Source organism: Danio aesculapii, chromosome 9, assembly GCF_903798145.1.
Source record: "Danio aesculapii chromosome 9, fDanAes4.1, whole genome shotgun sequence".
Classification (NCBI taxonomy): Eukaryota; Metazoa; Chordata; class Actinopteri; order Cypriniformes; family Danionidae; genus Danio; species Danio aesculapii.
In genome coordinates this window covers 1241933-1263079 of record NC_079443.1, presented here as the reverse complement: position 1 = coordinate 1263079, position 21147 = coordinate 1241933, and the positions used below count along the sequence as shown (strand labels likewise).

Sequence of the window (21147 nt, the reverse complement as noted above, 5' to 3'; positions counted from 1 at the left end):
AATTTTATACATCAATTTGCTGTGCTAACTTGCACAGCTTCCGTGTCAATAATTATTATTCCTCCAGTGCTATTAACCTTATTGTGCAATGCGGAAGTGCGATTGTTTTAGAACCGAGTTGCCTATGGGAGAAATGGCTAGGAATAATACAGCAGAATATGGTCAAACGACTTTACAAACAAGTGTGTTCATGACTATACATAAAAAATAGAATAATCTAATAAAAAATGTCAAACATCAAGCAGCATAACGAGCTGTTTTTAACGTCTACTAATCAATGAGAGCAGAAGCCAAATAGATTTCAATTGCTGCGCCTGCTCATACGTAAAGAACAATGTCAATAACCAATTGTTTACTAGATAGTCATTATCTTTAAATAAGCTTTAAATAAGCAGAGATGCTCCACAAAGTCGTCGCCTGTAGCTTTAAATTGCGAAAGCCCTTTATATTCCAATGGTTTCTGACTGTGTTTTTTAAAACGATTTCTCACGGCAGTTCGTAACTTTTTAATTTAGTGGCTAATTCGTATGAATTTGTACGATCTCATTCGTACGAATTAATATGATTTGCTTATCCCCCATTGACGGTTGGGTTTAGGGGTGGGGTTTGGTGCCACGCCTACTTTTTAAAATCGTACATTTTAGTACGAATTAGCAGCTAAACTGATAAAACGTAAAATAGTTAGGTTTTCTCGTGGGATCAGGCTGGTTTTTATCAAGTATTAGCTTGGAAAAAAAAAATCGTTCTGAAAGTAATCCCAACAATACCGTTTCTCTTTATCGTTATAATTGTGGATGTTTTTATCGTTAACTTTTTAGTTATTGTACTTTGTGTGAACGTGTCTTTAACAGAGGCGCAAGCTGAAAAGGCTCTGCCCTCTTTTGGAAAGGGGGCGGAGAGCAGCAGCAGCTCATTTGCATTTAAAGAGAAATATTAAAAGCAGTGTGTTTTTACATCATCCCAGTGGCGTTTTTGATCCAAAACTGAACTCGTTCTCAAACATAATCGTAAACAGAAATAAAAGATTTCAATAGTGTAATCTCTCTGCTGGTGTTTGGTGATTGAGATCTGGATCATGTCTGCAGGCCATTACTACACGTTTTGAAGCGTTCTTAATGAAGTGAATATCATTGTTGTGGTCATCACCTTTAAAGCTGCTGCACGGTCACCTCTTCTCCTGATACTTGTGAACAGGAGCCGTCGTTGGTTACTTTTCCCACCACTGTTCATCAGCTGAAATGTTGTGTGCGGTCCACGTTTAGATTTTTTTACTGTGTTACTACTGTGTGCTGTGTGAAGGCCCGGCGGTCCGCTGCACAGAGAAAAGAACCCCCCCCCCTCCCTGACAGAAGCGCTTGCACTGCGTTCAGATGGCTGACTGATTCCTGTACTCACTGAATGTACTGTAGAACTGTTTTTACAACTCATAGGATAATCTAGTCACCTTTTGTTATCGGTCTTTAATTTGTCTAAGGTATTTTTTTGTATACAAAGTTTACATTTTTATGTATATTTTTCTCGTGTAAAAATATGATGTAATATGTGTATAAACATTGTATGTAATATCTGTATATAGAGTGAGGAATTTGGATCTTGTTTTTTTTTTTTTTTTGGATGTAAGAATTAAAATTGTGTGAATTTGCTCGCTGTCGGTTTAGTTACTGGTTTAGCCGATCCTGAAAACATTCAGAGGTGAACTTTAGCACAGATTTATTGTAGCGTATCTCTTACATAACATTCAGGGGCATCAGAAGAGCTGTAATCATAGACATTGCAGATCAAGCAGAACTCAGTGAATCATCTAATGAGTGTCCGTAGAGTCATTTTAACCATTCAAAGCTCTTTAAATGCTTTTATTTTAAAACACTTTCATTCCAGCACATTACACAGGGTTTTTCTTTTACAGTAAAATACTCCAAGTTTCTATGTGCATCATGTCATGTGCATTTATTTACAGCAAATTACTCCGATTCAAGCTTATTTTATGTAAATAAGCTCATTTTACAGCTTTTCTAGAGTTAAACAGTTGATTTTTAGCATTTTGTAATCCATCCAGCTGATCTCCAGGTCTGGTTTGAGCACTTTTAGCTTAGCTTAGCATAGATCATTGAATCGGGTTAGACCGTTAGCATCTTGCTCAAAAATGAGTTTTGATAATAATCCTATTTAAAGCTTGACTCTTCTGGACACATTGTGTTCAGAGACCAACACAAAATGAAAAGTGGCTAGGAACTATTACAACGTCATCAATTTATTTGCTGCAGCCATGACTGCAGCAAAGTTTCTCGATTATTTCACCAGAGAGTATAGTTCCTAGCCATATCGACCTAGGAAATAGCTACTTTTGATTTTGATTTATTGATTTTATTACATGATGGAACTACAGAAGTTTTAAGCTTTAAATAGGAATATTATCAAGATTCTTTTTTGAATGAGATGCTAATGGTCTAATCTGATTCAATTATTTATGCTAAGCTAAGCTAAACATGCTCCCGACAAGCCTGGAAATCGTCAGAAACAAATATAAACAATGACAAAAATCAACTGTTTAACTCTATTTTTTAATGAGGTTTTGCTTTAACGACGATGCAGAGTTATGTGCATTTATTTACAGCAAATTACTCCGATTTAAGTTTCTAGTAGCAATGTTTTTTAAAAGATTTGTCAGAAGCTTAAAGGAAAGCTCAACTTTTTATGGAAATAAGCTTATTTTACAGCTTTTCTAGAGTTAAACAGTTGATTTTTAGCATTTTGTAATCCATCCAGCTGATCTCCAGGTCTGGTGAGAGCACTTTTAGCTTAGCTTAGCATAGATCATTGAATCGGGTTAGACCGTTAGCATCTTGCTGCGAGTTTTGATAATAATCCTATTTTAGCTTGACTCTTCTGGAGTTACATTGTGTACAGAGACTAACACAAAATGAAAAGTGGCTGGAAACTATTGCAATGTCATATCAATTTATTTGCTGCAGTCATGACTCTGCAGCAAAGTTTCTCGATTATTTCACCAGAGAGTATAGTTCCTAGCCATATCGACCTAGGAAATAGCTACTTTTGATTTCTAGATTTTATTACATGATGGAACTACAGAAGTGTCAAGCTTTAAATAGGAATATTATCAAAATTCTTTTTTGAATGAGATGCTAATGGTCTAATCCGATTCAATGATTTATGCTAAGCTAAGCTAAACATGCTCCCGACAGGCCTGGAAATCGTCAGAAACAAATATAAACAATGACAAAAATCAACTGTTTAACTCTATTTTTTAAAGTGGTTTTCCTATAACGACGATGTGGAGTCATGTGCATTTATTTACAGCAAATTACTCCGTCTCAAGCTTATTTTATGTAAATAAGCTCATTTTACAGCTTTTCTAGAGTTAAACAGTTGATTTTTAGCATTTTGTAATCCATCCAGCTGATCTCCAGGTCTGGTGGGAGCACTTTTAGCTTAGCTTAGCATAGATCATTGAATCGGGTTAGACCGTTAGCATCTTGCTCAAAAACGAGTTTAGATAATAATCCTATTTTAGCTTGACTCTTCTGGAGTTACATTGTGTTCAGAGACCAACACAAAATGAAAAGTGGCTAGAAACTATTGCAATGTCATATCAATTCATTAGCTGCAGCCATGATACGGCAGCAAAGTTTCTCGATTATTTTTCCAGAATGAGAGTATAGTTCCTAGCCATATCGACATAGGAAGTAGCTACTTGTGATTTTCTGTCAGTCTTAGTACATGATGTAACTAGAGAAGTGTCAAGCTTTAAATAAGAATATTATCAAGACTTTTTTTTGAATGAGATGCTAATGGTCTAATCCGATTCAATGATTTATGCTATGCTAAACTAAAAGTGCTCAAGCCAGACCCAGAGATCAGTAAAAAAAAAGTATTTTAACAAAAGCGGTTTAACTGTAGGTGACTTGTAAAATTAGCCTTTTTTTAAAGTAGGTTTGTTCTTTAATGACTGGGCTTTTATTCTGTAATGGTATTTAGCCTTCAATGTTCATTAAGATTACTAGCAAAATATTATAAAAAAAACTATTTGTTAAAGGAACAAGTGCTCTAAACTCTACAGTAGAAACGTTAATGCAGAAAATGAAACTAAAGATATCAAATAATCTCATTTGTTGTACAATTCCAGTCCACATTCTTAACCTATGTACACACAGCAACTACCTGAGATTGTAAAATCAAAACACCACCATTATAAAAACACAATATGCTACATCTCAACATTCAGCCTTTTTGTGTGTGTGCTGAAGTGCAAAGAGTCTTCATGTAGAGTCAGTGATGAGCTGAAAACCTGTCAGGCAGAAAACACACATCAGACTCAGGCCAGCGCACACACACGGGCAGATCAGTTACATTTATTCATTTAGCATATGATTTTACCCAAAACTAATTACAGTTGAGAAGACATTCAGCAAATGAACACCAAGAGGCAATACACACAGGACGTGCTAATTCTTACATCTTACAAAAATCGTACATTTCAAAAACGTTAGGCCTTAAAGTCTTAAATTCACTGAAATATTGTGTTGTAGGTCTTAAATCATTTTAAACGGGTCTTAATTTTACTTTGTCCATGTCAATCTACCCAATCAGGCCTGCAACAATCTATCTCAATAAAACTTTTAACAAAAAAAAAAACAGTACAGGGCTCTATTTTAATGATCTAGGCGCAAAGTCTAAAGCGGATGGCGTAAAAGCATTAAGGGCGTGTCTGAATCCACTTTTGCTATTTTAAGGATGGATAACTCCGCCCCGGCGCATGGTCTAACAGGGTTGTGCTTATTCTCTTAATGAGTTCTGGGTGTGTTTTGAGCATAACCTGCATTAAACCAATCAGAGTCTCGTCTCTCATTACCTTTAAGAGTCAGTTGTGTCGCTCCATGGCGCGTTTGCTATTTACAAGGCGGACTTTACAAAACTAAGCACTTCACTAGCGAGAAAACAGTTAAACAGAGCATCTGCAGCGCGAGGATAAAGAACCAGCCTCCTCCATTCAGCCTCTTTACTTTCTCTTTACTTTACTTTTACTCTTTACTCCTTTACTTTGGTGGAGTAAGGAAACGGTGGAAACTCACTCCACTGAACACATCCATTAGCCCACATATTAAATTTCCTTTGTTAAGCGCAAAGATTTGCTTCAAAACTATTTCTAAATTCAGTTTTAATCTCCAGTAAAGGAATAAATGAACAATAATAATGAAGTGTGGTCAAAACACTGAGTTATATCCAAACACACGTCCTGTTCTTATACCCCATATGGTGATGCAGACGTCTCCAAAACCCCACAGGTGGACAAATCCACACTTGTTTTTATTAAAACAAATATAAATATGACTATATGACTATATAATATATAATACTGCAAATAATAATAACATTATACAGAAGCAGATTGTCATGAATAAACTGAAAAAGCCCCCAGAGGTGAAGAAGGCATGGAGGCAGTGGTGTTTATATTGATGTAGAAAATAATCATTCTGTATCATTTTAATCCTTTAATTATTTTCATCTGTAAAGATATTTGTGTGTTGCTGTTCATCATGTGTGTATTCAGCAGTGTATAAGCGTTTGGCCCTGCATAGGTGCATAATTAACACACTCTGTGCTGGACTTTAGAGCAAGTTTCAGCTGGTCAATGGTGTGGTCTATTTCAGTTCCTCAAAATAGCAATGCATCAACAATGCGCCTTAACACACCTCCTTTATAGACCAGCACACCCATGAGTCCACAAAGTGGTGCAAAATGTTAAAATTACTGTTGCGCTGGTCTAAAATCAGCAACAAATCGCACCAAACATGTCTTGTGCATTATCGCGCTGGGTGTATGATAAGGTTTAATTATCTTCCCTACACTTGTTTAAAGGATGTCCATGTGTTTATATCTTTATGACTACAATAATAAAAACAAAAGAAACTTTATGTTGAAAAAAATATGTGCATATTTTATAATACATTATCTTATAATATGTGGATAAGAAATAACTAAATTAGATTTTTATTGAAAAGAAAATTCTTTTCCATTGACCCAACCAGGCCTTAAGATAAAAACACCTGACCATTTAGTCCTACACTGTAAAAAATGACGAGTTCCACACAATCAATTTGTGCTGGGACAACATGAAGGAATTCAATTAACTTATTAGTTTTTACAAATTTAGGTGGATTGAACAAAACAATGAACTCCTAAAAACCCTCAAGAATTGTGCTGTTTCAGCTCATTTTAAAGAAGTCATTTAAACACACAGCTAACATCATTTTTGAGTGTATAATTTGTATAAAAAGTCTGCAATTTCATTCATACTGGTCTTAAAAAGTCTTAAATTTGATGGAATTCTGAAAACGGCAGAAACCCTGTAATTATACAAGCCGACTGTTAGTGCTCAGAGAATGAAATGCTAGACCAGGGGTGCCCAAACCTTTTCATAAAGGGCCAAAACCAAACTTGATTGAGGGCTGTAGCCTGAAGTTAAACATACCAAACCGTTTTACATTAAATTTGCTCATTTGTTTTCTTATTATTTTAAAAGAATCAAAAAAAGTTGCTTTAAAACATATTAAATGATGATGCTATTTAATTTTTCATGTTTTATAATCAACTTATTATAGTAAAAACATATAAACAATCCTATTTATAACTCAATAAAGCTCAATACTGAATACACTAGTCAAGCTGCTCTTGCCTTTGCCTTGATGTGCTCACCGATGCCTTGTGCGTTGTCCTCTAGATGTCGAGTGACAGTATTTACGTCTGAAAAGTCTGATTCATTTAACTGAATTAATTATGAAACATTTAATTTTAGTTGGCTTTTTGTAGCTCCTCAATTAAACAAAGAAACAAAAGGGTATACATTAAATTGGAAATGACGATCTCTGTCAAAGGCGTTCGCCCCAGCCAACTCCATCTCTCCCCCTCTCCTTTCAGATGGGATGGTGGGCCAAACCAAAGGTTACCATGGGCCAACTTTACCAGCAGGCCCTTCTTTGGGCATCTCTGTGCTAAAGGAATGTTTTGATTCAGTTTTTTTGAGAGGGAACTGAAAAGTGTTTCTACGAGTGGTTTGTCAAGCCCACTCATCTGTGTTAGGCACACTTCAGAAATGCATGGTGTGTTTTTTGATGGTAAGAACGTGTCTGGTGCAGTTTTCTACAGTTCAGGCAGGGTTATTGTCAATATACCTCTTTAATCTCTGAATCGCCCCTGTCACCATAGAGTCTGTGATCCCGGGACATGTCTCTTCAGCCAGCAGCATGGCCTGCTTCAGTTCGTCCAACACCCCCGGCTTATAAACGCCTCGCTTCTGCTTCAGCTGACAGAACAACACACACATGCATCATAATGTTTGAAGAGATAAAACATTAGTCTGATTGCTGTACAATTGGAAATGTTGTGTATAACCCACTAGCCATGTTTCCATCTCTCTATTTCTATGTGTATTTTGGATTATGGCATAAAAAAGTTGGATGGAAATACCAAGATGCACAAACATTTTAAAAACGTGCATCAAAGATAAAATGTTTAATCCAATAAGAAAACAATTGCATAAACTACAATGGAAACACATTTACTGAATAATTCCAGCATCAAAAAAGCTGATTGCTGATAGTAAAAAACCTTCTATTATTATTTCCTCCAGAACTGTCTTGAACATCTGTCTGCGCTCCCGTCTCACGCCTCCAAAAGCCACCGCGTTCATTGCGTTTCGTCTTCTGAGGCGCAGCACAAGAAAAACACAGTGGCTGCGTTTCCATCTACCTTTGCGTCACGATCACCAGTGATCATAACTCCCAAGATCCCTGGATCTCATTAACAATAACCTACGGACTACAAATCCGCTATTCATGGACTACATTTTCATGCATGCACTCCGCTCACGCACACATGCTTCCTCATTCAGACTGATTACACTCGCACCACCTGAGGATTGTCAGAGACTGATTACACACACTATTTAAACAGCACACTCACTCATTCCCATTGCTGAGTCTTGTTTACTGTATAGTGACACTACAGCGCCTTTTCCTTTTCTTGTTTTCCTGTATATTTACCTCGCCTTGTTTACTTAGTTATCCCTGTCTGCCGCCTGCCTTCTGACCTCTCGCCTGACGATTCTGGACAGCCTTTATACATCTGTTTGCACCTGTGTTTCCCATTGCTTGCCTGTCCATTCGAATAAACCTGCATGTGGATCCGAACCAAGTTGAAACATACATATTCAGTGTCTTGTACTCAGATACTTCACTAAATGCAGTGACGTCTAACTTTACTGGAGTTTGCAAATGACTGTGCAAATAGTATATAGAGATGTCTTGAGCATTTTCAGGAAGAGTCACCAAAATCGGACTGTTTTACATTGGAAATGTACAGAGTAAACTGTCATGATGAACACATGACGAAGCCATCCGACTATCTTGTTCATAAACAATGATGTAAGGACTTTTCATCTTGATGACACTGACACTTTCATTGACATCAACACTAGCTTTAGAGGAATGAGCTCTCCATTTAGAGCAAGTGACACGCTTTTACAGGTTATCAACTAGCTTTTGCAGTTTGTACTAACTGTTTAGAGAAATGCATGAACTGTTGTGCAAATGTTAATAGTGTTGAGAGAAATCCACTGAGAAAAACTGTAAGACAAAGCGCAAGGTTGTTGCTAGATTGGATACGGTTGTGGCCGGATATTAATGAGAATTATTTAGATTTTTATTAAATTACCCAATAAATTGTATTTTTTAATGTCTACCCCCACCCTAACCCTAAACTAAACCGTCACAGTACTGTAAAAATATTAATCATTGTTATACAGTGTCATAAAAAATGCTGCTATATTGATATATTATAAAGGCTGCATATCTGACCTAGACTTTACCTAAGCGCAAATGCTCCAAGAAGCTCGAGCGGAGATGATTTCCTGCCTCCAAAAGCAAGAAAACATGTCTGTCTGTGCACATTGCGTTTCATCTATGAGTTCTAAGACACAAGTAAGTTATCGTATATGAAAGAAGACCTTCTCCTAATGCAGCAACTTCCATCTTTCTTTTGATATTTTGCTCCAGTTCATCATTAAGTGATGTTTTTTTTCTCTTGCACTCGTTGAATGGAAATGCTCTGCTTTATTCGCAAATGTTTTATGCGATATTCCAACACAATCTCACGGCAAGTCGTAACTTTTTGATTTAGTGGCTAATTCGTTTGAATTCGTACAATCTAATTCGTACAATTTAGTACGATTTGCTCATCCACCAATGACGATTGGGTTTAGGGGCGGGGTTACATGCCACGCCTCCTTTTTAAATCGTACAATTTCGTACGACTGAATTCACACGAATTAGCCACTAATCTGACAAAACGTAAAATACTTCCATTTTTTCGTGAGATCAGGCTGAATATTCCAGTTTTGCGCGTTACTTTAATTCACATCTTTGGATGAAAACATGGGTAGTAGCTTCTCCTACCGCACTAAACTACATTTCTCCGTGTGATATTTGCTCCAGTTTATCAGGAAGTGATCATTTTGTTTTCTTTTGTTTCTCATTGGATGGAAAGCTGCTTTATTTGCACGTGTTTCATGCAATATGCCAGTTTAATTAAGTTGGAATCAAACACTTACCTCTGCAAACAACGGGGACATAATAGAGGACATGCTCTGGGACGGAGAACTCTTTGGACTGTCTGGAACCTAAACAACAAAAGACAGACAGATGTATTTATACAAAGTGTCTTCCACAATACTACTATCTATGCTAAAGTGCATCAGAACTCTTTGTGTTCATTAACATTCATGCGTAATCTTAAATAAAAACAATTCTTCTTCACAAGTTCACATGGGTAATCTTCAAAGTTTTCTTGATAGATCTACTTAACGCAGTTTTTTTTAAAAAGACCCAGCTTCTATCTTTTGAATCCGATGCATTGACACTGGTAGACCCGATTCCTCACCTTTATCGGTTTGATTTCTTCGTTAGGTTTCTGATTGGGTTTATTTTCTGTGATAGTGTTGAAGATCCACTTATCATTCAGAGACTCTCCAGAAGCTTCGCCTTCATCTCTGAAAACATGTACATACAACATTTCTCAGTAAGTTAGTCTGATATGTCTGTAACTAAACGAGCTGATTTGAGTTTTATGCTTACGAGTCTGAATCAGAGCTGGACTCATCACGGGCCTGTTTCAACTTCCATTTCTTGTACTTGTCAATGAGATCCATCAGGTATGACGTCTTCTTGGAATATCGAACGATAAGCTTGTGTTTCAAAAGCTCTTTAGCTGTTGGCCTCTGGTGGAAACAACATAAACATAATGTCATTTGAATGGAGATGACTGGATATTAGTGCTAGGAAGTTCTTCTTGGGAATTTAGAATCTTTAGGATTACTTGAAAATGACAATCAAGTGGTTTTGATAATGGCTAGAGCTAAATAGGACATTGAACACTGTTGCTATATGTGTAGAAATCAAATTATTCTATATTAGAGGTCCTCAATCCTGCTTTAGCACACTTTGTTTGTGCATTTGCATTGACTTTGTGTGTAACTCGTGCAAATATCTAATTCCGCATAATAGCGTAAGGCTTTTACCGCTGCCTGTTGATTCCTCATACCCTTGACCTTGCATCACAATATGTTATTGCGGTTTTTTGCATTTTTATTTAAATGAAGACAGGAAAGATGTATGCCGTATGCCGTGTACAGGCATGGACCTGGCCTTAAAGCAGGGGTACCAAAAGTTCCTGGAGGGCCACAGCCCTGAACAGTTTAGTTCCGACCCTGCTTCAACACACTTACCTGCAGGTTTCAAACAAGCCTGAAGGACTCAAATAGTTTGATCAGATGCGTTTCATTTGGGTTAAAGCTTTGGCCCTCCAGAAACTCCAAAAAGAGTTTGACACCTTTGCCTTAAAGAGTCCCAAAATCCCCAGATCTCAATATAACCGTTCGTCTGTGATTTGTGCCAAACCAACAAGTTCAATCTACAGCCACTCCACCGTGCAGTCCATATCATTTCAAGGACCTGTTGCTAATACCTCAGTGCCAGATATAAGAGGACACCTTTATAGAGATCTTGTAGAGTCCGTGATTTGATAGGTTGATCTGCTAAATGGTCTAGTTCTTCAAATCCAATCATCTTTAGGCAATGCTCTGTTTAGTTCTAGCCCCAATCAAAGACATGTATGCAAGCTAAATAAAGTGGTAGGAGTTTAGGGACAATACAGTTAGTTGTGACCATCATTTGAGCTAAGCTTTATGATCCATCAGCCCTCCAGGGTTAGATTGGAGAAACTCTGCTATGTCAAGGGATGTCCAATCTTGCTTCTAGGGTCCTCTTTCCAGCAGAGTAGAGTTCAAGCCTTATTAAACACAATCTAAGCAAGCAAATCCTTGGAAATCTCAAGGCAAGTGTGTTGGAGCAAGTCATAGCTACTATTTACAGGAAAGTAGCCCTCAAGAAGTGGGATTGGACAGCCCTTTCTTAAATACTTTGGCAACACTTACAAAGTTGGGGTCTTTATTGAGACAGGCATCTACAAACTCCTTAAGAGCTTTGTTGTAGTTTCCCTCCAGTGTGGGAGAGTTTTCCTTGGGGATGAGAAATAACACCTTCATGGGGTGAAGATCAGAGTGGGGCGGCTCTCCTTTCGCCAGCTCAATTGCAGTTATGCCCAATGACCAGATATCTGCCTGCAAAACACACAAACACCTCAGGACTTGACCCGATGAATCTTTCTGATGGTCCAAAAGTTGTGAACATAAATATCATTGCTATTATCAAGGTCGGATGATTTCAAAATGACACATGGATAAAACTCTAAATGGGAGTGAGGTGTTTTTGTTTTGTTCCTTAAGGATTACCGTTTTGCTGAGATTTAGCTATAAATTAATACACACCTGAACCAAATAATCAAGGTGCTATGGATTGCTAAACAATAGCAGAGATGTGTGTTAGAGCTGGACTCCAGTAAGGTAGTCTCCCGGTGGAAGAGTTGCCTGCTCCTTGTCTAAATGCTAAACCAAGCCAGGCTGTGATTAAAATTTTCTTACAGACATTACAAGATGAGCAAATCTGACCTTCGAGTCATACTCTGACTGTTTAATGACTTCTGGTGCCATCCAGAATGGTGTGCCCACAAATGTGTTCCTCTTGATCTGTGTGTCTGAGAGTTGCCCAGCCACACCAAAATCAGCTAGCTTTACATCACCCTGCTCTGACAGCAGGACATTAGCAGCTAAGGAAAAACACACACACACACCAGCTATGTTAATTTGAGCTTTCAGAAGATAAAACTGTTTTCCTAAACTGCTGGAGATCATTTAAAATCCAGTTGAAATGTGCAGAGACCATGTCATGTTAAAACTACCTTTAATATCTCTGTGAATTTTTTTCTCAGAGTGTAAGTAATCCAGACCCTTCAGGATCTCTCGGAGGATGGTGGCAATGTGGGTCTCATCAAGGGCCCCAGGTCCCAGCTGTAGATCAAGAAACATGTTAGATCTGTTAGAGAATCTCCTTAAATATGTAGGATTCTAATCCTAAACCTATGGTCACACACAACTATTCACACTAGGCCAGGGGTGCCTATCCTATTCCTGGAGATCTAGCTTCCTTGATTAAACACCCTTTCTGTAATTACTAAGTGTTCCTTCAGATGTGTTTTAGTTGGTTTAGTTTAGATTGATGATGGTTGGAGCTGAATTCTCTAGGAAGGTATATCTCCAGGAACAGGATTGTGCACCCCTGCCCTACACTCTCAGAAATAAAGGTACGCGAGCTGTCACTGGGGTGGTACCTTTTCAAAAGGTACACATTTGTACTTAAAGGGTCCATATTGGTACCTCAAAAGTATATATTAGTACCTAAAAAAATTAAGAGGAACACTTTTGTACTTTTTAGGTACTAATATGTACCCTTGATGGATCTTTTAGGTACATAACAACAATAATAAGACTTTATAAACCATTGTTAGTAAAATTGGGGAAATAAAAATTCTTACCAAATCCAGAGCTGAGCCCCCTCCTAAATATTCCATGATGATCCATAGTTTTGTGTCCTGCAAGAAACATTACAACATAAGATCCACTTTAGACAGACTTGCCACAGCTTTTTCTTGTCTTTTTGCATAAGTAACAATGATTTCTAAAACTCTCTTTCTCAAACACAGGGGTGTCCTGTCCTGGAGTTCCGGTGTCCTACAGAATTTAGCTGCAATCCAAACCCTGAACCAGCTAATCAAGCTCTTATTAGGCAAACTATTAACTTCATGGCATGTGAACTGATGCAAGTCATAGCTCAAATTTACAGGATATCATCCCTTCAGGTTTTCCAAGAACATTTTATTTAAAATCCCAGGGCTAATTTACATGGATTTTATGTATTGCTGTTCATCCATTTAGATGTTCCCATTATCTGTGAATGATGTCAGATCACAAAAAGGAATTCAGGAAAACTGGAAACAACTCTCTCCTAATCTCCAGCCAACTTTCTGTGGGGCCGGTTATCTGATGAGGAAATGTTCCTGCTCAAAGTAATTGTAATCCGTATAAGGCCTTGTGCACTTGGATAGATCATTTAATGACTTAATAGCTGTCTCACCATAAAAAGACCTGTGCAAAACTCCAATCCCTTCAGGAGGGATTTGCCCGTGAGTAAATGCATCTGGTTGTTCAGCCCACATATACAAAGGTTTTTATGTCCCAAATCACAGAAATTATCCCCACATGTGAAGCAGTGATGGATGGAGCAACTGTGCAACTCAAACACTGGCTGGATGCCACATGGGGTGAAGAGAGAGTGTAACTCATAATTTAATATTAGTATCATCAGAAACTGAACTCTCAGGGTGTACTCACACTATGTACAGTTGTCTTGAACCGGGCCAAAGCACGCTTGTCCCCCGTCCCGTCTCACCCGACAGCCCGCACTCACATTACATTCGGGCCTGGCACGCTAACGTCATCAATGATGCTCTGTTCAGTAAGCGCTTTCGCTCAGCGCAGTGGAGATTTCTTTAGTTATATTGTTTTAGTGGTTTGATATGCAGTGACACGCAGTCAAATATTTTAGCCGAACAGATCCGCGACTTTTGACGCTCATAAACAATCATAAAGTCCTGGTGCTGCAGGAATTAGGAGGTTTGCTGAAGGTGCAGCTGTCGTGTAGTCCAGTAAAAGTCACGTCTCGTCTTCAGTTTCGGGCTCAGGCGCACTTTGCACTCACACTATAAGCATACCGCGCCAAAGCCCAAGTGAACCGCTCGATTCAGAGCACTCGCACTTTTCAAATGATCAGGGGAATGGGCCTGGACATGGTTTGGATAGTATAGTGTGAGTAGGCCCTTATTTGCATATAGTAAAATACAATTTTCTCCATTATATAGACAGTGAAAATGTAATGTGCAAATGCAATTGGATAAATGAAGGGATCAACTGCATGCTTCCATAACGTCACAAATCATGACAAATCGCGACACACCAAGTCAACGAAAAGAACTATCGATGACAAAAACTGTAGTTGCCTTGCATCTGGTCCTGTCTGAGCCAGAAAGCTGTGCTTAAACACACCAAACCGATGACTGAAGCTAGGATGTGTATTCTGTGTGAGAGGACATCTTTCCAGACCTGCAAGTGTCTGCATTCCTTGTTGTCATTCCAAAAATTGAAACTGGAACTAGTGATGCACACACACAAAGCAGATATTGCAGATTTTTTTGTATTCCCTCTTGGCTTGCATCATAAAAAAAAGTTGACTCAACTTAAAATTGCTGCTGAACTTTTTGTTTACTCGACTTCCTAAATTCAAGTCAAGTGCAGTACCTGGGTTAAAAGTTGAGTCAACTAAAAAAAACCTTACAGTTGCCTTACAGTTTGAAGTTGTCAACTTTTTTACTGTTTTGTCTATTCTATTTTTTGATGGCATGCACTGATTTCATATCTAACCCAGTGCCATAGAGAGAAAGAGAGTTACGACAACTGAAGTCCAACATTTTACATTGTCACTTGATTCACGTAGACTCAAATAGTTCCAGGAAGTGCTTTGCAATTAATCCAAATAATCTTACAGAACATTAAAACTAGTGGTGGGCCGTTATCGGCGTTAACGTGCTGCGTCAACGCAAGACTCTTATCGTGCGATAAAAATATCAACGTTAATCTATTCTCAAAGTTGGGTTGGGAGCTGGGTCTATTCTACCCAAGCTATAATGACTTTCACCTTGATATTTTAGCACAGATGTATACCTGACCGGTGAGCCATCTGAGAAACAAGTGCCTATCTGAATCAAATCAGCAGGAGGCCCTTCTGGATCTTTCACTTACTTCAATGACACTCCTGACTACGCTTACATGGACATCTGTAGTCTAGTTATTTGCCTTAATAGACGATAATATAATGAAGGTGTTTACGTGAAGTGCTCTCATGTAAGAGTTTCCTGTAATTTTGGGTGACTTTAACTGCAGTTCGGCAGTTTCACCTTCACTCATGAACATTTCATTCATGCCCCCATGACAAACTGAGCTATTAGACATTTTAATCTAGATTAAGTCCAAGATCACAGTGAGATTAATCTAGATAAAAAAAATTAATCTATGCCCACCTATAATTAAAACATACACAATCTTATTTTTAGAAACCTTTCAAAAGTGCAAATCCAGTCATCTTTAGCATTAACTCGGCTGTAAGTGCCAACTTCCGAGAACTAGTATGAGGTTCCACGAGCCGCTATTGTTGTGGATAAAACGTTCTAACTCTCTCTCTCTCTCTCTCTCTCAATGGCTCAGTCTCAACCACAGCTGAACAGCCAACGAACAGCCAATCAGATCGCGTTCTCTTACCGATGGCCTCAATGGTGGTGCCACCAATTCTACGTGCTAAATCAGATGAACACCCGCTGAACTGTGGAACAAACCAAACAAACTAGCCTGACAGATGTTTACTGATTGCCCTATGCTGCCCAATATTAGGCCATCAGCTAGGTGTGTCCCTGTCTATACAGGTAAAAACAGACCCACATTAAACTACTCCAGTCTTCCAGCACACGGGCCTCACCTTCAGGTAAGAGCCAAAGTATTTAGTGATGAAGGGGCTGTCGCACTGGCTCAGGACTGTGATCTCCTGTTGGATGTCCTCCACCTCATCTTCAGCTTCTTCCAGGTCAATGATCTTAATAGCGACCACCTTTTGTGTGCGATTGTCGATGCCTTTGAAAACCTCTCCAAAAGATCCCTTCCCGATCCGCTCAAGCTTCGTAAAAAGCTTCTCCGGGTCCACCTTCAAATTCTACAGAAGAAAAGAAGTATATATATAATTTCCTTAAGAATTACTTATGCAATCAGAAAGGCTGCAGGTAAAGGAAAATACTAGATCATAAGTAGAATAGTGCAAGGATAACGTCAAAAGCAGAAAGAATCATTTGTTGTGGGTTCCCTTGAGATTAGAGTTTTACTGGATTGTGGGATTGAGAGGCAATGGGATTTTTTAGTGTGTTAAGAAATGATGTATGTGGTAAACAACTTGACGATACAGAAACCTTTTGAATATTGTGGTAATATGTACCTTATAAAAAAGGCTGTAATGTAGGGTTTAAGTATGATTGTGTAATGTTCACCACAGATCTTTTTATTTTCTTTAAAGGGCACCTATGGTAAAAAATCTACTTTTCAAAGCTGTTTGGACAGACATATGTGCATGTATGGTGTATAGACCGTCATATTGGGGTGATATAAGCACACCCAGTGCTTTTTTTTCAATTTAACAACATAAATAACGGTGGACCAATTGGAGCGGTTTTCAAACCGACCGCAACTTTACGTAGGAGAGCGGTCCCCCCGCCCACCAATATTGATTGAAAGGCGCGTCATCATATCCTCAGTTTGTTGATTCACGTCCGCCATTTTCAGTGTGAGTCGAAGCGATATCACTAAAGGAACACGCTAGCTCTATTTTTAGATGCAAGGCTCATTGGGCTCAACACAAGATCAATATTCTCCACATTATCGCTCTAATTGGAATTATTGGTTGTATCTTTAGGTAGGTTTGCAAACATGTGTACTTCTCATTGAGTCTACCTTATACTTCAGCCGTTTGCATTTCTCGCAATCCCAGAAGCTCCCTGTGATCTTAACTAGCATGCGTTTTAGCATTCTACACATCGGTTTCTATCAGGGTACACTCAAGTCGACGGCTGGGCGCCGTGGACCGCTGCAGAAACCGATGTTTAGAATTCAAAAATGCGTGGCGCGATGATTCGGGACACTTCATGTATCTGCTGCGCCACAGAGAGTGTCTGGTGTGCCGTGGACACGCCCCCAACATGACACTTTTTAACACATTATAATAAAAAATCTGAATTGTGTTTTAAACTGAACCTAAACTGGCACACTCAGAAGAGCCATAATATTAATATTACATCATAAAAAAGAGGTAAACTATGTGCCCTTTAAAATACCACAGCAAATCTTAAAGAAATCTGATGTTGAATTATTCTTTCCTGTCCTGTCATGATTCCTGCTCCACTATATATGCATATGGAATCATAATGCCAGCTGACCTGCTTCACTTTTACACAAATTCTCATCTCCCTCACAATAATATCCAGCAATACACCTAAAGACTGGCAAAGTCCCACTGTCCTGCAAGTTTAATTTCCAAACTCTTCCAACCCAGTGATTATCAAGTGATTCTGAAGGGCTTGAATGTTTGGGTCATATATGTTTGATTAATGCAGAGTTCAGACTGCAGGATTTTTAAAGTAGTCGTGTCACAGATGTTTTCACACTGCATGACTGTCTGTGCTAGCGTTTTGTTGCTGCATGGTTTACACTGCAAGATGGATTGGCGACAGGTTTCACACTGCATGACCTTACAATAGGAAGAATCGCCAACAACTTTGTCTTGGTCCACAAACTACATCTCACAACCAAATACGCGTGAGAAGTGACATGGAAACAGTGCGAGGTCACGCAGTATATCTTTAGTTATTAACTACATAATGAGAAAGAAGCCTTCAGTGGGGTAGAAAATGTACTTATTTTGCTCACCTGGGTTTTTTAGCAATTTTAGCAAGGGAATTAGCAATTTCTCTTTAACTTTTTTTACTCGGATGTGGTGTTGCTCAGATGACACATCAGAGATAGGCTCCTGCCAAATTTACATTAGTTTTTCCTCCATTTCTTGTGTCCAAATAGACAGAAAAAAAGCTCTTTTAACTTCTCCCCCAACCTCTAACCTCAAAACCTGTCAGCGAGTCAAAATCGGGGCTAAGATCATGCAGTCTGAACTTGGCATAAGATAGGAACTCTGCAAAACAGTGAATCACTAGAAGTATTGAAAATCTACTTGCAGGGTGCATGAAGAGGTACTCAACCATTGGTATAGGTTTAGGACGTTCCTCCAAACAATCAAGATAACAGTATCAACTTAGCAATGCTAGTCTCTTGAAATGCCTTAACATGGCTGGTGCGTTCTGCTTTCCGAAAGGCAGTATGGCAAACTCAAACAAGCCGAACAGAGTTTTAAATTTCTAAAGCTGAATTTCACAAGCTTGACTGATTTTGATTTATGTTTTGACAATACAGAACTGAACACAAGGCTACATTATGACTCCATAAATGTTAAAGCTGCCTGTGCTGAATCAGAACAGATACACTGCTAATCTAATCTCTCATACAGTACGTCATTTACAATAAACACAGTCACCGCCTCTCCACTAACAGTGGCACTTTGGCCATCAGATGTTATGAGAATCTAGGAGGAAAACTCTTGGGTGAGACTGAATATATAAACTATAAAAAGCTGGGTTGGTGCAACCCAAATGTGGACAACTCCAATAACTGGGCTCATTAGGCCTGTCATGCTAAGGAATTTCTGTTGTGCAGTATATTGTCGCAGAAATTGTTGCGATAAGAGATATTATTGTCATTTTGAGATAGTTTTATGCCACTGACAATATAATAATTATATAACAGCATTATAATGCAAATAGCCATAAACACTTTAAAATATGCATCATCCTTTAGGTTATTTATATGCTATAATTTGATGTTAAAAAGGTAAATGTCATATTAAATGTCCTATTAGGTAAATGTCCGATTATAAACTTTGACACCAGTTAGACACCAGGTAGAGCGTAAATATTATTGTAAAATGGCTTTTAACGTTATTTATGCAAATTTTGAAATATATATTGCAACGGCAAAAAATGAAGTCATCTTCAAGTATTGTACGATCGATATATTGATTATTGTGACAGGCGTACCAACATTTTCAATAATTTTTCAACATTGCACCCAACTTTAAGTTGAAACAACTCAGCAATTACAAAAATAAAAGTGAATAGAAACAAACTCTTCCAGTGGAACAAACAATGAAATTAATGAAGAACCTATACCTTTTTTAATGTAGTATATTCACAAAACCTTATACACTGTATGTCTGGTTTATAAATATTCCCCATTTGTCTGCATCAGGATCATGCGTTCAACAAATAACACCAGCAGCAACCGGACGTTCACACACACACAAACACACACAGTACCTTCGGTCCTTTAGTGTTCATGATGGCTGCTCCTTCCTGAATGTGCGTTTACACTCATGTGTTAGTCAGTCCATCAGGACGGGTTATCATGTGGGTGTAACGGGGCGGTGGTAAATCTGCCCTCCACTGTAGTAACACGGTCAAAGAGCAGCTGCATAATAAAGCCTGCACACTAACTATGATCCTGGCTTGAGGAAACCTAGCATGAAACAACCCACAGCTAAAATATAGGTGTTTCATCAAACAAACACTCTGGTAGAGGCGAAGTCTGAATTATTAGCCCGTCTGTATAGTTTTTCACCAATTTCTAATCATAATAGTTTTAATAACTCATTTCTGCTGATGAACTGATTATCTTTGCCATGATGACAGCACATAATATTAGACTAGATATTCTTCTAGACACTAGTATTCAGCTTAAAGTGCCATTTAAAGGCTTAACTGTGCATGTATAGATTGTTTATGGAGGTATATGATTAGGTATCTGCACATTTGCATATATGTATTTATATTTTACATATGTTTATTTATTATTATTATTATTATTATTATTATTATTATTTACTGGCATGGGGTGGGTTTGTTCTTTAAAATGAGAAATACATTAAAAAATGTAATTAAATTTCGATGTTTGTCAGATGTACAGTGTAAATTCAGCCTAGTATGTGCCTGAACTGGGCCTCCTGATCCTCATGGACATCAATTGAGCTCTTTAGTCATGCCATTGTTTAGCTTATTTGACAAACAATACAACAATGATTACCCCGCAGGCACAGGACATCAACATAACGTCAGAATGACATTGTACTCTAACGTTATGGGACATTGCATTTTGGGTGGAAATGAAAATCGCGTTGATGTCAGACCGACCTTAGTGTCCAACGTCGGACAGATGTTGCATTTTGGTCACTTTCCAACGCAACCTACAAACAATCAAATATCAACTTCTAATAATGTTACAGCTTGACGTTTCATCGACCAGTGTTGGGGTAATGCGTTATAAATAACGCACGTTACATAATAACATTACTTTTCCAAAGTAACGAGTAATATAACGCATTCCTTTTAAATATAAGTACAATTATTTTGATTGAAAAAATGTTATGCAAGTTACTTTTTACCTTGCGTAATTGGCTTTTAAAAAATATATTTCGGAATACAAATGACCTTAGGTTGAATCGCACAGTCAATGAGAGAGTGTGCTGCGCGGGAACAGTCGGCTGTTTGACACTTGACACTGTACAGTACAGAATGCGTTCATAAATCCTTGCTCGCTATAGCAGTATGACTCTGAAGTGCTGTACTCTACTGTACATTTGCAGGTTTTCTCCCAAACAAACCCTGTAATGTCGACAAAACATTCTGCACCATCAGACACCTGCGGTAGCACCCAAAAGGCAGAGGAAGATGCTAACCATCGCAGAAAAAGTTTATACAAGAGAGAAAAGAGTGAATATGTTAATGCCTGTCTGAGAGAAGTGTATAGTGTAGTGAGGGGTTTTACAGCCTTAAAACATCTATAATTGTAAAAAAAATAAAGCTGACTACTTTAATTTCACCTATAGCGGGCTATTTCTAGATCGTAACTCCCATGATTAATGAGGGACC

At 38.2% G+C, this 21147-nt stretch overlaps 1 protein-coding gene across 2 annotated transcripts; it reads right to left on the bottom strand.

The window, feature by feature from the left end:
* Positions 1–1823: 1823 nt before the first annotated feature.
* stk24a (serine/threonine kinase 24a (STE20 homolog, yeast)) lies at positions 1824–19580 on the bottom strand. 2 transcript variants are annotated; one of them, XM_056464658.1, is made up of 11 exons: positions 19540–19580; positions 16053–16283; positions 13003–13059; positions 12370–12478; positions 12080–12237; positions 11507–11692; positions 10149–10291; positions 9955–10063; positions 9626–9694; positions 7191–7321; positions 1824–4306 (listed from the first exon to the last, which is right to left on the bottom strand). In XM_056464658.1, the coding sequence occupies exons 1-11, from the start codon at positions 19558–19560 to the stop codon at positions 4288–4290; spliced, it is 1233 nt and encodes a 410-aa protein (XP_056320633.1). In that variant the 5' UTR covers positions 19561–19580; the 3' UTR covers positions 1824–4287. The 2 variants fall into 2 exon arrangements, with proteins under 2 accessions (XP_056320633.1, XP_056320632.1); XM_056464657.1 differs by lacking the exon at positions 1824–4306 and adding an exon at positions 6666–7010.
* Positions 19581–21147: the final 1567 nt, after the last annotated feature.

Bases quoted from the DNA above. Each gene is read 5' to 3' on its own strand.
- stk24a (XM_056464657.1), bottom strand. From the start codon at position 19,560: ATGAACACTAAAGGACCGAAG. The intron at 12,479-13,002 runs GTAAGAATTTTT...CTTGATCTACAG, and splicing joins GGGGCTCAGCTCTGGATTTG to CTGGGACCTGGGGCCCTTGA. The intron at 7,322-9,625 runs GTAAGTGTTTGA...TTGTTCTGTCAG, and splicing joins TGTCCCCGTTGTTTGCAGAG to CTGAAGCAGAAGCGAGGCGT.